The following is a 13,621-nucleotide window of genomic DNA, read 5'->3' as shown; positions in this document are numbered from 1 at the left end:
AAAATTGGCCTTTAATAACCTTAATGTAGCTCTATGTATGAGTTCACTTTTTCTAAAAGTTAATTATGCAGTAAGGTCAGCTAAACAATTTAGGCTGGTTGGCTTAATGCCATTCTTCTCCTCCCTCTGCAGAATGGAAGATTGACAGCCACTCCATCTCTGATTTCACTTCCTCTTTCTGTCCACCTGGCCCCGCCCCTTCCTGCCACATGACCATATAACCCTGGATCTGGCCATCCTGCTTCCAGTTATGTCCTGAACTTGCATCTGAGAAGACATTTTCACAATTATTGTGTGCTTTTTTTTTTTGTTTGTTTGTTTTCCAGAACTTTCAGTTATACGGGGTCACCACGGACATGCCTCAACTCTTTATCCTTATTTATCTCTTCTTTACTATATTTAAATAAGAACAGACCAGGGTTTGTGCTCTGGGTCCTCTGTGTGTTCAGTTTACATGTTCTTCCCATGTCTGTGTGGGTTTCCTCTGGGTGTTCCAGTTTCCTCCCACAGTAGAAGACATGCAGGTTAGATGGGCTGGTAACGTTAAATTGGTGTGTGTGTCCCTGTGATGGACTTGCACCCAGCCTTGAGCCCTATATTTTCTACGATAGACTCCAGACCCTGTGACCCTACTCTAAATTAAGGGGGCTTAGAAAATAGTATGGTGTGGTATGTAAATGGTGCTTTATTAACCTTTTAAATTATGTCCGGATGGTGGACTGCACACACACGAAATTCACAGTACCTCACTTTGCAGCTCGTAGCTCTTCTTTGCCCACTGCAGCTTCATGTCATCAGGCAGGGAGGTGTACTTGTGAAGTATATGTTTGTAGTCCTGGTCGCTGACTAAAGACTGAACTTTCTTTGCATGTACAAAATCTATCATATCCATAGGAAGGTAAAACTGGGATCTTGTTTTCTCTGATTCCTTCTTGTACTTAATCTGCATCAAATCAATGTCACATTATTTACATTATTAGATTTTTTATGTATTATTTACATTATTACAACAGTAATATAATCACATGTTAAAATGCTCACATTGTTTGAAGTAACCCTATAAACCCTGATACTCACGTCACTTTGCAGCTTCCCTGCTTGGACAGAGTGAGCCATCTTCATGTCGTCTTCCAAGCTCTTTAGACCAATCACGTGTCCTTTTGTTTTTTCAAATGCTTCTTTATACTTGTACTACATTTTAAGAAATTACAGTTGATAAAACATCTTGATGATTTGTTTTACTCAATTTTTCTGTTAAATAATATATCTTATTGTTGGTTTAGTATCCTTTTACACAGTGTTGCTAAAATCCATTGTCCATCCATTGTCTCCCACTTATCCGAGGTCGGGTCGCGGGGGCAGCAGCTTGAGCAGAGATGCCCAGACTTCCCTCTCCCCGGCCACTTCTTCTAGCTCTTCCGGGAGAATCCCAAGGCGTTCCCAGGCCAGTCGAGAGACATAGTCCCTCCAGCGTGTCCTGGGTCTTCCCCGGGGCCTCCTCCCGGTTAGACGTGCCCGGAACACCTCACCAGGGAGGCGTCCAGGAGGCATCCTGATCAGATGCCCGAGCCACCTCATCTGACTCCTCTCGATGCGGAGGAGCAGCGGCTCTACTCTGAGCCCCTCCCGGATGACTGAGCTTCTCACCCTATCTTTAAGGGAGAGCCCAGACACCCTGCGGAGGAAACTCATTTCAGCCGCTTGTATTCGCGATCTCGTTCTTTCGGTCACTACCCATAGCTCATGACCATAGGTGAGGGTAGGAACATAGATCGACTGGTAAATTGAGAGCTTCACCTTGCAGCTCAGCTCCTTTTTCACCATGACAGACCGATGCAGCACCCGCATTACTGCGGATGCCGCACCGATCCGCCTGTCGATCTCACGCTCCATTCTTCCCTCACTCGTGAACAAGACCCCGAGATACTTGAACTCCTCCACTTGGGGCAGGATCTCGCTACCAACCCTGTGTGGGCACTCCACCCTTTTCCGGCTGAGGACCATGGTCTCGGATTTGGAGGTGCTGATTCCCATCCCAGCCGCTTCACACTCGGCTGCGAACCGATCCAGAGAGAGCTGAAGATCACGGCCTGATGAAGCAAACAGGACAACATCATCTGCAAAAAGCAGTGACCCAATCCTGAGCCCACCAAACCGGACCCCCTCAACGCCCTGGCTGCGCCTAGAAATTCTGTCCATAAAAGTTATGAACAGAATCGGTGACAAAGGGCAGCCCTGGCGGAGTCCAACTCTCACTGGAAACGGGTTCGACTTACTGCCGGCAATGTGGACCAGGCTCTGGCAATGATCGTACAGGGACCGAACAGCCCTTATCAGGGGGGCCGGTACCCCATACTCTCGGAGTACCCTCCACAGGATTCCCCGAGGGACACGGTTGAATGCCTTTTCCAAGTCCACAAAACACATGTAGACTGGTTGGGCAAACTCCCATGCACCCTCCAGGACCCTGCTAAGGGTATAGAGCTGGTCCACTGTTCCGCGACCAGGACGAAAACCACACTGTTCCTCCTGAATCCGAGGCTCGACTATCCGACGGACCCTCCTCTCCAGGACCCCTGAATAGACTTTTCCAGAGAGGCTGAGGAGTGTGATCCCTCTGTAGTTGGAACACACCCTCCGATCCCCCTTCTTAAAGAGGGGGACCACCACCCCGGTCTGCCAATCCAGAGGCACTGTCCCTGATGTCCATGCGATGTTGCAGAGGCGTGTCAACCAAGACAGTCCTACAACATCCAGAGCCTTGAGGAACTCCAGGCGTATCTCATCCACCCCCGGGGCCCTGCCACCAAGGAGTTTTTTGACCACCTCGGTGACCTCAGTCCCAGAGATGGGGGAGCCCACCTCTGAGTCCCCAGGCTCTGCTTCCTCATTGGAAGGCATGTTAATGGGATTGAGGAGGTCTTCGAAGTACTCCCCCCACCGACCCACAACGTCCCGAGTCGAGGTCAGCAGCGCACCATCCCCACCATATACAGTGTTGACACTGCACTGCTTCCCCTTCCTGAGACGCCGAATGGTGGACCAGAATCTCCTCGAAGCCTAAAAATTGGAATATTTCATAATATTTCATAATTTTCAGCAGGTAAAAACAGATAAAGCTGCAATGACTGCATGTCTTCCTTTTTTTGCTTCATTACATGCTTCACATGAATAGATCAAATTGTGTTTGTGAGCTTTTGCATGCATATCCCCAAATCATGACACTACCACACCTGGTATTTGGAGTGAGGTTCACAGTGTGGACTACAATGTCAGCTTTTCCCCAGGCATTAAGGGTTCTGTGTAGAGGAAAACATTCCACTTGTGGTCAATAAAACAGTCCAGTAATCTCGAGACTCAATCATGTATGCATTGGCACACCTGATGTTGAGCACTTTTGCTCTTTTTGGTGAGTACTTCATAAAGATTGTCATTTCTGGGCAGATGTTTCTGATGGCAGAGTCATGAAAATGACTGAGGCTGAGGCAGGAGTGGCCTGCCCACCTTCAGATGATATTGGAGGGTGGGTTCTTTTTGACTTTCTAGAAAATTTCACATCATTCATTCCCTTGAGGAGATGGAGGTGGAACAACCAACATTGGGAAGATTGACAGTTGTCCCAGGCAGCTTCCATTTGTACACTATAGTATGGCACCATCAGTTGTTGAGCAGAACCCCGAAGTCTTAGAAATCCTTCTAGGCTGGTAAGCACAGATTATGTTTTGTGTGGATACTTTTTTGAATTTCTTTTAATTATAGTGTATGCCTGTAGAATCTGTGTCCTGATAGTTTTATTTTTATGGTAAGGCAAAAACATAGACTTATTCATTAGGTAGAGTTGACCTACTGACCTTCATCATTCAAACAATCGACAAAAAATGATTTCCTTACATTTGTTTTAGTTCACTTGGATCAATAACTTTCATTTCTATGTGTTTCTTCTGTCCCCCGTCACTGTAGTTGTGATGATTAATTTCTATTCTAATGCAGATGGATATGTTGCTACTGACTGGCTTAGACTTTCATAAAGCCATGCATGTAGTTCTATAAAAAAAGATTAATCTTGAAATGTGGCATCACTCACATCTTCAATGAAATTATAAAGCCTGGATTGTGAGCTGTTTGACAGGATGGAAGCACAAGAAGGAAGATGCCAAAAGAAGAAGAATTGTGTGAAGTTTTCAGTGGAATCTTATCAGAAGCCACTCCTATGAAATCTTTTCTAATTAACAATAAAAAGCGTTACATAAAATAAGTAATCCTGTGAAATTTGCAGATAACTCCTAAATTGGAAATGAATATTGTGGATGTAACAAAGCAAATCACAAAGAATTTAAAAACATTCACAAAGGTGCTTTAGCTTGAATGAGAAGGTGACAGCAATTTGTGTAAGAGCTGGAAATTTAGCTCATTGTGTTAATTTGAGTAGCATGCAATAGCAAAATATCTCCTAAGGAGCAAATCACAGTGGGGAGGATTTCAGGAAGAACACAAGGAAGGAATTAACAATTCTTCAAAGGGAATGGAAGTAAAACTTACATCGCTGATAATTTCACCCGATGTTTTGGCTGACTGGAATGGAATGGCATCGAGCTTCAGTGTGTACCCAGCGTCTCGAAGCTTTTTCCAAGATTCCTTATAACGTGTCTGTAAGTAAAGCACAGGTGGAGATGTGTTTAATTTCAGTAGCAAATTTAGAAACTTAATCATTTTCTCTTTTTTCCCCCAAATCACTTCTCATACTCCAAGTGAGATTCAGATATTTGGGGCCTTTTATACACCAGCGTTCCTTCATGGCCACAAACTGCCATAGGCGATCTGGATGCATACTGCACTAATTCATTAGCTGTTTTAAAACCTTAGCAAAATAAAAATAATGTAATTTGATGAAACAAACTCTTAGCTGTTAAGATGATGCCTTCATTTATTTTTAAGACATCTCCAACTTTCTCTTTTTCTTAACCTGAAGAGTCTTTTCAAACAGTAAAAGTAACGTAAGGATTTGACAGACTGTAGTGTGTCATTTTAAAACAACATAATGTTTGCACAGTGCATCATCCCACCATCTTCTAAACCAAACCTTCTCACTTTACAGTACATTTGCTTCTTTAGTAAAAGGGTCCATGTCAGCAATTCAAGCAGTAACAAAGTCTGTATTGAAAGACATAAGTCCAGAAAAAAAATGAGGACTGACTTTAAATAAATCTAATAACAATTCTTTGGATAGTTGTCAGAAAAAGAGAAAAAACAGGAAACACAAGGAAATCACAAGGTTTCAGGAATTGGCAGTGTAAAAAAAAAATGGAGTAGGCAGAACATAAATCAAGCTGTTTGTGATGTCTTTTAAAAAATGTGAAGTTAGATGTTTGAATACATTCTTGTTTGTCATGATGACATGTTGCATGCTATGTAGGTATGAAAATAAGAATTCCTTTGTATTCTATAAATGTGGCAATACTACTACTATTACTACAACATGCAAACTATTTGCAGATAGCGTACTGATATTTCAATTCTAAGAGATAATGCTAAGAACCGAGTCGCAGTCCTTTCACATTGGTTGTGGTTTTGGTTCTACTTTCCAGTTATAATTATTCCAAACATTCAGCTAAATAATATATTCAGGCAGTAAAATATAACATATATAAATATAATACATATTTATATTATAAATAAATACAAATATAATGATATATTTATTTAGCTGAAGCTTATATCCAAAGAAACTTTATCAAAAGGAAGTGCTAGTGGAGTTCCACACCAAACGGGAAGTCTAACTTACTGCTGGCAATGTGAACCAAGCACTAACTACGGTTGCAGAGCGGTGAAAGAGCTCATACCCGTAGCTCGAGTACCCCATATTCCCAAAGCATCCCCCATAAGACATCCAAAGGGACACGGTCATATGTCTTTTCCAAGTCCATTAAACACATGAACCCTCAGGAATTCTTGTGAGACTAAAGAGTCAGGTCAGTGATCCGGGATAAAACCCACATTGCTCCCCCTAATTCCGAGGATGGACCATTAGAGGGATCTTCCTTTCTAGCACCCTGACATAGACATTCCCAGAGAGGCCAAGTAGCGTGAAGGTGTTTAGAGTTCATCCGAATGACCTAGGACACGCTGGAGACATTTTGCTGTAGCTGGGCTGGGAATGACTCCGTTTTCATTCAGGGAAGTTTCATGAGGTGGCAGATAAAGGGGACATTTGGGCAACTTTGTTTAGACTGCTGCCCCCAAAACCCAGACCAGATAAGCAGAAGAAAATGGATGGTTGGATGGATGGACTTTATCACAAGTATAGTCAAACTGATTCTACATTTCTTTATTAAAGCACTGGCAGGTTGTCTTAGGGTCTCAGAGTGAAGTATGCAAGTGACTCAGGGTCAGATGGCAGTGGGGAATGGAGAACAACTTAATCCCTAGGTCACACGGTCCATATTTTAAATTGTATATGGAGATTCAGAGTGAAAACAGTGTTGAATGAAATAAAATAAAAAACAACAAAAACAGTCTGGTGCACATTTCAGCAAATGTCAAGCATTTGTAGCTATGACACACAACAAAGGTACCTGTCTTTAATCAAGAAAGCACACAAAATCACTTGATATACAGCACAACAGGGCACTCAAAACACATTCCTGTTAAAAACAGCTCTCTGAACTTCATCTGGTTTCTGTGACCTGAATACAAATGACAGGGTAGATAGAACCATACCGTACCTCACTGATGTGGTCTGCGTTGAGTTTTGCTTGTATGTGCTCCGGCAGATCACTTACTGCTGTATAACGGTGCTTGGTGTTTTCTCCTTGCTCTTTGTATATCCTCTGAAATGAAAGGCTCATGGATCAGTACACCTAAACACACATACATTCATATGCAGTATTTTTAAGCAGTCACACGTTAAGAGGAGCATCCATCCATCCATCCATTATCCAACCCGCTATATCCTAACTACAGGGTCACAGGGGTCTGCTGGAGCCAATCCCAGCCAACACAGGGCATAAGACAGGAATCAAACCCTGGGCAGGGTGCCAGCCTACCGCAGGCACACACACACACACACAAATACACCAAGCACACACTAGGGACAATTTAGAAATGCCAATCCACCTAACCTGTATGTTTTTGGACTGTGAGAGGAAACCCACGCAGACATGGAGAGAACATGCAAACTCAACATAGGGAGGACCCGGGAAGTGAACCCAGATGTCCTAACCGCGAGGCAGCAGCGCTACCACTGCGCCACCATAACGCCCTTAAGAGGAGCAGAGCTTATGTTTTCACAGTCACTGCTTTCCAATAACTGCAATAATCTCCAGGACTGCCATTACACTCTTGAGTGGACAAAACCTTTAAAGATCCCATTGCCTACTGTATGTGAGGGCAACTATAAAGACATATACATATTTATAAAATTACAAATTTAACATTCATACATTATATTGAGAACAGAACTCTGAAATGGTAATGTCAGTGCTTCGGTTAAATATTTATCTATTTTAATTTATTATCTGGTTTCAAAACTCTTAATTTTTTATTTGCTATCCATTTTTATGGTAACATTCAGATGTTACACTGTAAAAGCGCATACTGTAAATGATATTATTTACTATACATACCTTTTTATGTTACTACTGAATTAAAACTCACAAATGTAAATTGAAAATAATCATTGAAAACACTGTGATAAAGCAGTGCCACAGGGATGAATATTACACAAGTAAGTGGTGATTTCTAAACTTAAAAACAAAAATAATACTGAAACTAAGAACAGGGAATATGGTGAAATAAGCAAGTAAGGATAATATTAATTAGAAAAATGCGAAGCTGCAAACCTATAATTAATTGCATATTAATAAGATTTTCACTTTGTAAGAAATGAAGTTACAGTCTATGAACGACGGTAAGGCAGAAATCTCACATCGACAGCCTGCTTGTAGCTGATTTTGGCTTGTAGCATCTCTGGGGTGTCTTGAACGCTTGTGTACTTCAGAGCGTACGGGTGCTGACGGTATTTGTTCTGTAAGGTAAAGAGACAGTAGAAGGTTACGCAGGAACACCAGCTAATAAATACGCTGCATATATTACATTTATTAGCTGCAATTAATGTATGCCATATTTACAGACTTTTTTTTAATTTGAATTATTTTAATACCTTGAATTACATATTTTATATGTACTATATTATTTATTCTATAGCAAACTAAAGCTTATCTTATTTAAGGAACAATCTACCTTTCAAATGATAAAGTAAATGTAAATAAATATCACATAGATATTAAACCACTCTAATACTATCCCAAAGCAAAAAGTCACATTTTTTCAAAATTTTCATCCATCCATCTGTTTTTCTAAACCTGGTTACACAGAGCAGGCAAACCCACCAAATATTGGGTGCAAGGCAGGAGTAAGACTTGAACGGGGTGCCAGCCCATCACAGCCCATGACTGGGCCAATTTAGCACCGCCAGTCCTCCTAACCTGCATTTCTTGTGACTGTAGGAAGAAAACAAGGACACCAAGAGGAAACCCACGCAGACACCAGGAGAACATGCAAACTCCACAGAAGGGTTTGAAGCCTGGTCTCCTTGTTGCAACGCAGCAGAATTGCCACCATGCCACCCATATATATATATATATATATATGTGTGTGTGTGTGTGTGTGTGTGTGTGTGTGTGTGTGTGTGTGTCAAAGGATGTGATTATCCTTCAAGTCTGCTAAAAAGAGTGCAGGAAAGGATTGCAGAAATAAAAATGAGAAGGTAATGTTTCTATCTGTTTCTTTTATAATTCAGATGTTGCCAAACTAAGAGGAGAAAACTAGTGGGCTCCATCTGCTGCTCTGCCTGATGCCATTTCCCAATTCTGACTCCATTCATTGGGCAAAGAGGGAGACTTCTTTACCGTTCAAGTCAGTGCAAAAGGTCATGCTAGAAGTGATCTTGCACATCTACCAACTATCTTTCTACAAAACCACTTTTACAGTTAATGGGATTACCCCATTTGGGACCCCAATCCTCCTTACATTTCTTTGCTTAATTTTACTATACAGTATATATATATGAAAATGTAAATGAATCAAGTGTCTTAAAATAGCCTTTTATTCCTAAGTTCTCGATTCCTATCAGGAATCATCATCAGAGGAAAATGATTAGACATACCGGAATCCAAGGCAATATATGGCAAATAAGGAGAGGAGGGTAGGTGGATGTTGGGGGGGAATTGATGAGGTGGGGTTCGGAGGGTGTTGGTCATAAAGTTTTATTTGTGCATGTTCTTCTTTTCAAGCCTGCATATGTTGGATTCATGTTTACATGTCTGTCAATGGTGTTTTTATTGGATAGCCACATATCAGACAGTTCTCTGGAACTTTTAGTATTAGCCTTGAATTTCACTTGCACTGAGTCCCATTTAACTGTGTGTCCAGTCGAACTTGTATGTTTGTAAATCAGAGACTGTGGATCCTTTCTTCTGACCACAAAGTGATGTTCCTGTATACATGTGGTGAGTGTTTTTGATTTCTGTCCCACGTATACAGTTGGGCATGAACCACATGGTATGCTGTAAACTGCGTTCTGGGTCTCTGCTGCCAATTTCTTGCTTTTAGCATTAAAAGGGACTGCGTGCAGAGTGTTTATAGGCTTGTGCTTTACATTGATGCATGCTTTGGAACCTTGTGGTACCCCATCATGATAAGGAAGTGCATGCCAGGTGGGATGGGGGGCCAGGTTGGAGTCGATTGTTTGCTGGGGTCTCTGGCCTCTCCTGTCTGATGTATGTCTTTGGGTAGCTGTTTGATGTGAACAGTTGGTACAGATAGAGCTTTTCATTCTTTTTAGTCTCCTTAGGATTACAATGGGTGTGAAATCTTCTGAATAGTGTCTTAACACAGCTCTGTTTATGCGATGATGGGTGATTGTTAGCAAAATGTAATATTATGTCAGCATAACATTCCTTACGATAAACACCTGCAATCAGGGTGACGCTTTCAATGTATGTGTCCAGGAAATTGATGCGTTGGTTTATTTCTTTTTGCATAGTAAAATAGATCACAGGGAATATTGCGTTGATGTGGTTATGGAAATCATTCAGCTGGTCACTTTTTAATACGAGAAATGTGTTGTCAGTGTAGCATATCCAGAGTCCTGATAATGGAGATCCCATTAGCATGCCTTCCATATATATACTGTATGTATATATTGTGTATATATATATATATATATATATATATATATATATATATATATATATATATATATATGTGTGTGTGTGTGGGGGTGTGTGTGTGTATGTGCAAGTGCCCATACTTATATACAAGTACCCATATACATATACTATATGTCTGCACAAATAAGAATATTATTGACATATCCCAAAGTATGCAAAGTACCTTGTATATTCCAAGACTTATTAAAAAAAAGATAAAAACAATGTTGTTGTTGTTGCCAAATTCAGGAATACCAGTATATCTTACTGGAAACATGATGTATAATCCAGGAGTGTGAACTCCCAATCAGTAATGATTTGAAAGTAAAATTAAGTAAAAAGGCCCTGTAAATAACAACCAGAATACTGTGAAAAGCCAAGCAAAATGACACCTTTTATTGGCTAACTAAAAAGATTACAATATGCAAGCTTTTGAGGCAACTCAGGCCCCTTCTTCAGGCAAAATGTAACACAGAAATTGGAGTTCCCTGTGTTTATATACACACTAGGACAAGAAACAACATTGGTTGTTTCCAGAATACTTAATGAAAGACTGTTCTTACTCCAACAACACAATGAGCCAGTCTCTTCCCAAATTTATATTTAATTATATTACTCATTACTCATAAAAACTCACAAATCTAAGAGCTCTATGGCATTAACTTGTTCATTGTTAATCAATGCTTCCATTATGTACAGGTAATATGAACGGCATCATCCTAATTTGTAAACAAAAATCATTTCTTACCATTACAATGGTGTTTGGAGCAAGTGCAGCAGTCCCCGCTTACCTCGCTAACTAGTGTTCCAGCCTTCTTTGCTTGTTCCACATCTAATGATCCTGCCACCATCCAGCCAACTCCCTTCATCCAGTTCAAATCCGACTTGTATTGATTCTATCAATGAAAAATAGTAATAATGTTTAAGAAATGACTTTAACATACTTTCCAATAAAGGTTCAGATTTCCTCTAAGTAAAAATAAATATATTGCAACAGTTTTTGGGAATTTAATTGTTTTTCGGTCTTTCAACAAGTCAGCTGTTAACTGTTTTTTAAGCTCAAAAGTCAAAGACATTACTGCATACAGTATTTGTCATAACAACTCCTCAAAGAAATACAAGGGAATTCGGAGACTTTGTGAAGCTGGCGTAAAGTGGCAGGTTGTATTCAGAGTTGTTCATATTATACTATTGTGCCTAGCCAGTAAGTCAAGTGATGTCAAGTTTATTGCTTTGTGTATTTAATGCAATGAAATTGTTATTGTTATTGTTATTATGAAACTAATGTTAATTTCCATACCTCCTCAGACAGCTGACAAAAATCCAACAACATTAAAATAATCCATCCATCCATCCATTATCCACTCCGCTGAATCCAAACACAGGGTCACGGGGGTCTGCTGGAGCCAATCCCAGCCAACACAGGGCACAAGGCAGGAACCAATCCCGGGCAGGGTGCCAACCCACCGCAGGACACACACAAACACACCCACAGACCAAGCACACACTAGGGCCAATTTAGAATCGCCAGTCCACCTAACCTGCATGTCTTTGGACTGTGGGAGGAAACCCACGCAGACACGGGGAGAACATGCAAACTCCACACAGGGAGGACCCAGGAAGCGAACCCAGGTCCCCAGGTCTCCCAACTGCAGCGCTACCCACTACACCACCATGCCGTCATGCCGCCCACATTAAAATAATAAAAATGAAAAAATAAATAAAGAAAAATTATACTTAGCATACAACAATTATAAACTATATGTGTGTGCAAATTCTTATTCTTATGATTGACCCTGGGTGGCACAGTGGCGCAATGATAGCTCTGCTGCCTTGCAGTTAGGAGACCTGGGTTTGCTTCCCGGGTCCTCCCTGCATGGAGTTTGCATGTTCTCCCCTTGTCTGCATGGGTTTCCTCCCACAGTCCAAAGACATGCAAGTTAAGTGCATTGGCGATCCTAAATTGTCCCTAGTGTGTGCTTGGTGTGTGGGTGTGTGCCCTGCGCCCTGCCTGGGGTTTGTTTCCTGCCTTGCGGCCTGTGTTGGCTGTGATTGGATCCAGCACACCCTCGTGACCCTGTAGTTAGGATATAGCAGGTTGGATGATGGATGGATGGATGATTGACTCTTCAGCAGCCTTACAACTTGTGGGTACAAACTGTCACTGAATCTACTGGTGCAAGTGCCAATGTCCCCATGTCATTTACCAAAAGGGATGAGTAATAAAAGTGGCTGGTGCAGGATGGCTGAGTTCTTCAATCATCCTGTTTGCCTTTCTATGACAGCGTTATATTTTTAATTTCTTTTTAGTGTTCTGTTTTTAGTTTACATCTTAAATAGAAGGCTACAGGGAGCCAATAATGTGGAAGGAGAAATGCGGGCTGCCCTCTTACAGGAGAGGACGTAGAGGTGTTGTTCTTCTCAATCAACAGCACCTTAGTTTTGCTGACATTAAGTGTAAGATTGATGTTCTGGGACCACTAAGTCAGCAGGTATATCTCTTTCAGTAAGCTGTATCAGCATTGTTGGTGATCAGGCTTGTTATGGTGGAGACATCAGCAAATGTAATGATGGAGATGAAGCTGTGTTAGGCCGCACAGTCAAGTGAACAAGGAGTACAGAAGGGGTCTCAGCACACTACCTTGTGGAGTGCCTAAGCTGAGAGATGGCATGGAGGATGTGAAAATGCCAACTTGCAAATGCTCAGGTCTACTTGTTAGGAGGTCTACGATCCAATTGTAGAGGGTGGCAGTAAGTCCTAAATAGATGAGTTTGGTTGTCAGCTTTGATGGTACAATAGTGTGCTGAAGTCTACAAAGAGGACTCTGCTGTAGATGCAGAGAGGGAGTTAGAAGAGCTTATTTGTAACACAAAAAGAAATGCTTTGAGGATTCAATAGTTTTCATTCTAGCAGTCCAACCAACCAGGCCATCTAATTAAACAATCTTACTTTTGGTTTCCTATAAACATCCATTACTTTGCTGTGATGGATATTTAGATAGCAAATAGTAACCACAAAATGAACACAGTCCAAAACCGCAGCAACTTACGTCACTCTGTATTCCATATGCCTTTTTGGCCCATTCCACTTTCATATCCGTGGGCAGAGAGGTATACTGGTGCAAGGAGGTTTTGTATTGAGTATCTGTGGCCAATTCTTGAGCCTTCTTAGCATGAACAAGACTGAGCATGTCCAAGGACGTGATATACCGAGTCTTACTATCTTCATATTCCTTCTTATACTCCAAGTCGCTCGACAACTTGGACACTTGCATGGAATGGGCCAATTGGGAGTCCCCCTGAATGCCTTTTACACCAATCATCTTGCCTCTAGCCTTCTCATATTCTTCCTTGTATTTAATCTGAGAAAGAAAAGAGAACCAAAGCACTGTAGTGCTCATTCATTTTTTGAT

The 13,621-nt window shown here is 41.3% G+C and overlaps 1 protein-coding gene across 3 annotated transcripts in view; it reads right to left on the bottom strand.

Moving 5' to 3' along the window:
- The window catches only part of nrap (nebulin-related anchoring protein), a 117,233-nt gene that overhangs the window by 41,126 nt on the left and 62,486 nt on the right, over positions 1-13,621 (bottom strand). For all 3 annotated transcript variants that reach the window (XM_051922121.1, XM_028791434.2, XM_051922120.1), the window contains 7 exons: positions 13,259-13,570; positions 11,000-11,104; positions 7,925-8,023; positions 6,723-6,827; positions 4,540-4,647; positions 1,078-1,191; positions 746-943 (listed from right to left, as the gene is read on the bottom strand). In XM_051922121.1, the coding sequence (XP_051778081.1) occupies positions 746-943; positions 1,078-1,191; positions 4,540-4,647; positions 6,723-6,827; positions 7,925-8,023; positions 11,000-11,104; positions 13,259-13,570 (1,041 nt within the window). The remainder of the gene's footprint in view (positions 1-745; positions 944-1,077; positions 1,192-4,539; positions 4,648-6,722; positions 6,828-7,924; positions 8,024-10,999; positions 11,105-13,258; positions 13,571-13,621) is intronic.

The sequence above is a fragment of the Erpetoichthys calabaricus genome, chromosome 2 (genome assembly GCF_900747795.2).
Source record: "Erpetoichthys calabaricus chromosome 2, fErpCal1.3, whole genome shotgun sequence".
Taxonomy (NCBI): Eukaryota; Metazoa; Chordata; class Cladistia; order Polypteriformes; family Polypteridae; genus Erpetoichthys; species Erpetoichthys calabaricus.
This window is presented reverse-complemented; position numbering and strand designations above follow the sequence as displayed.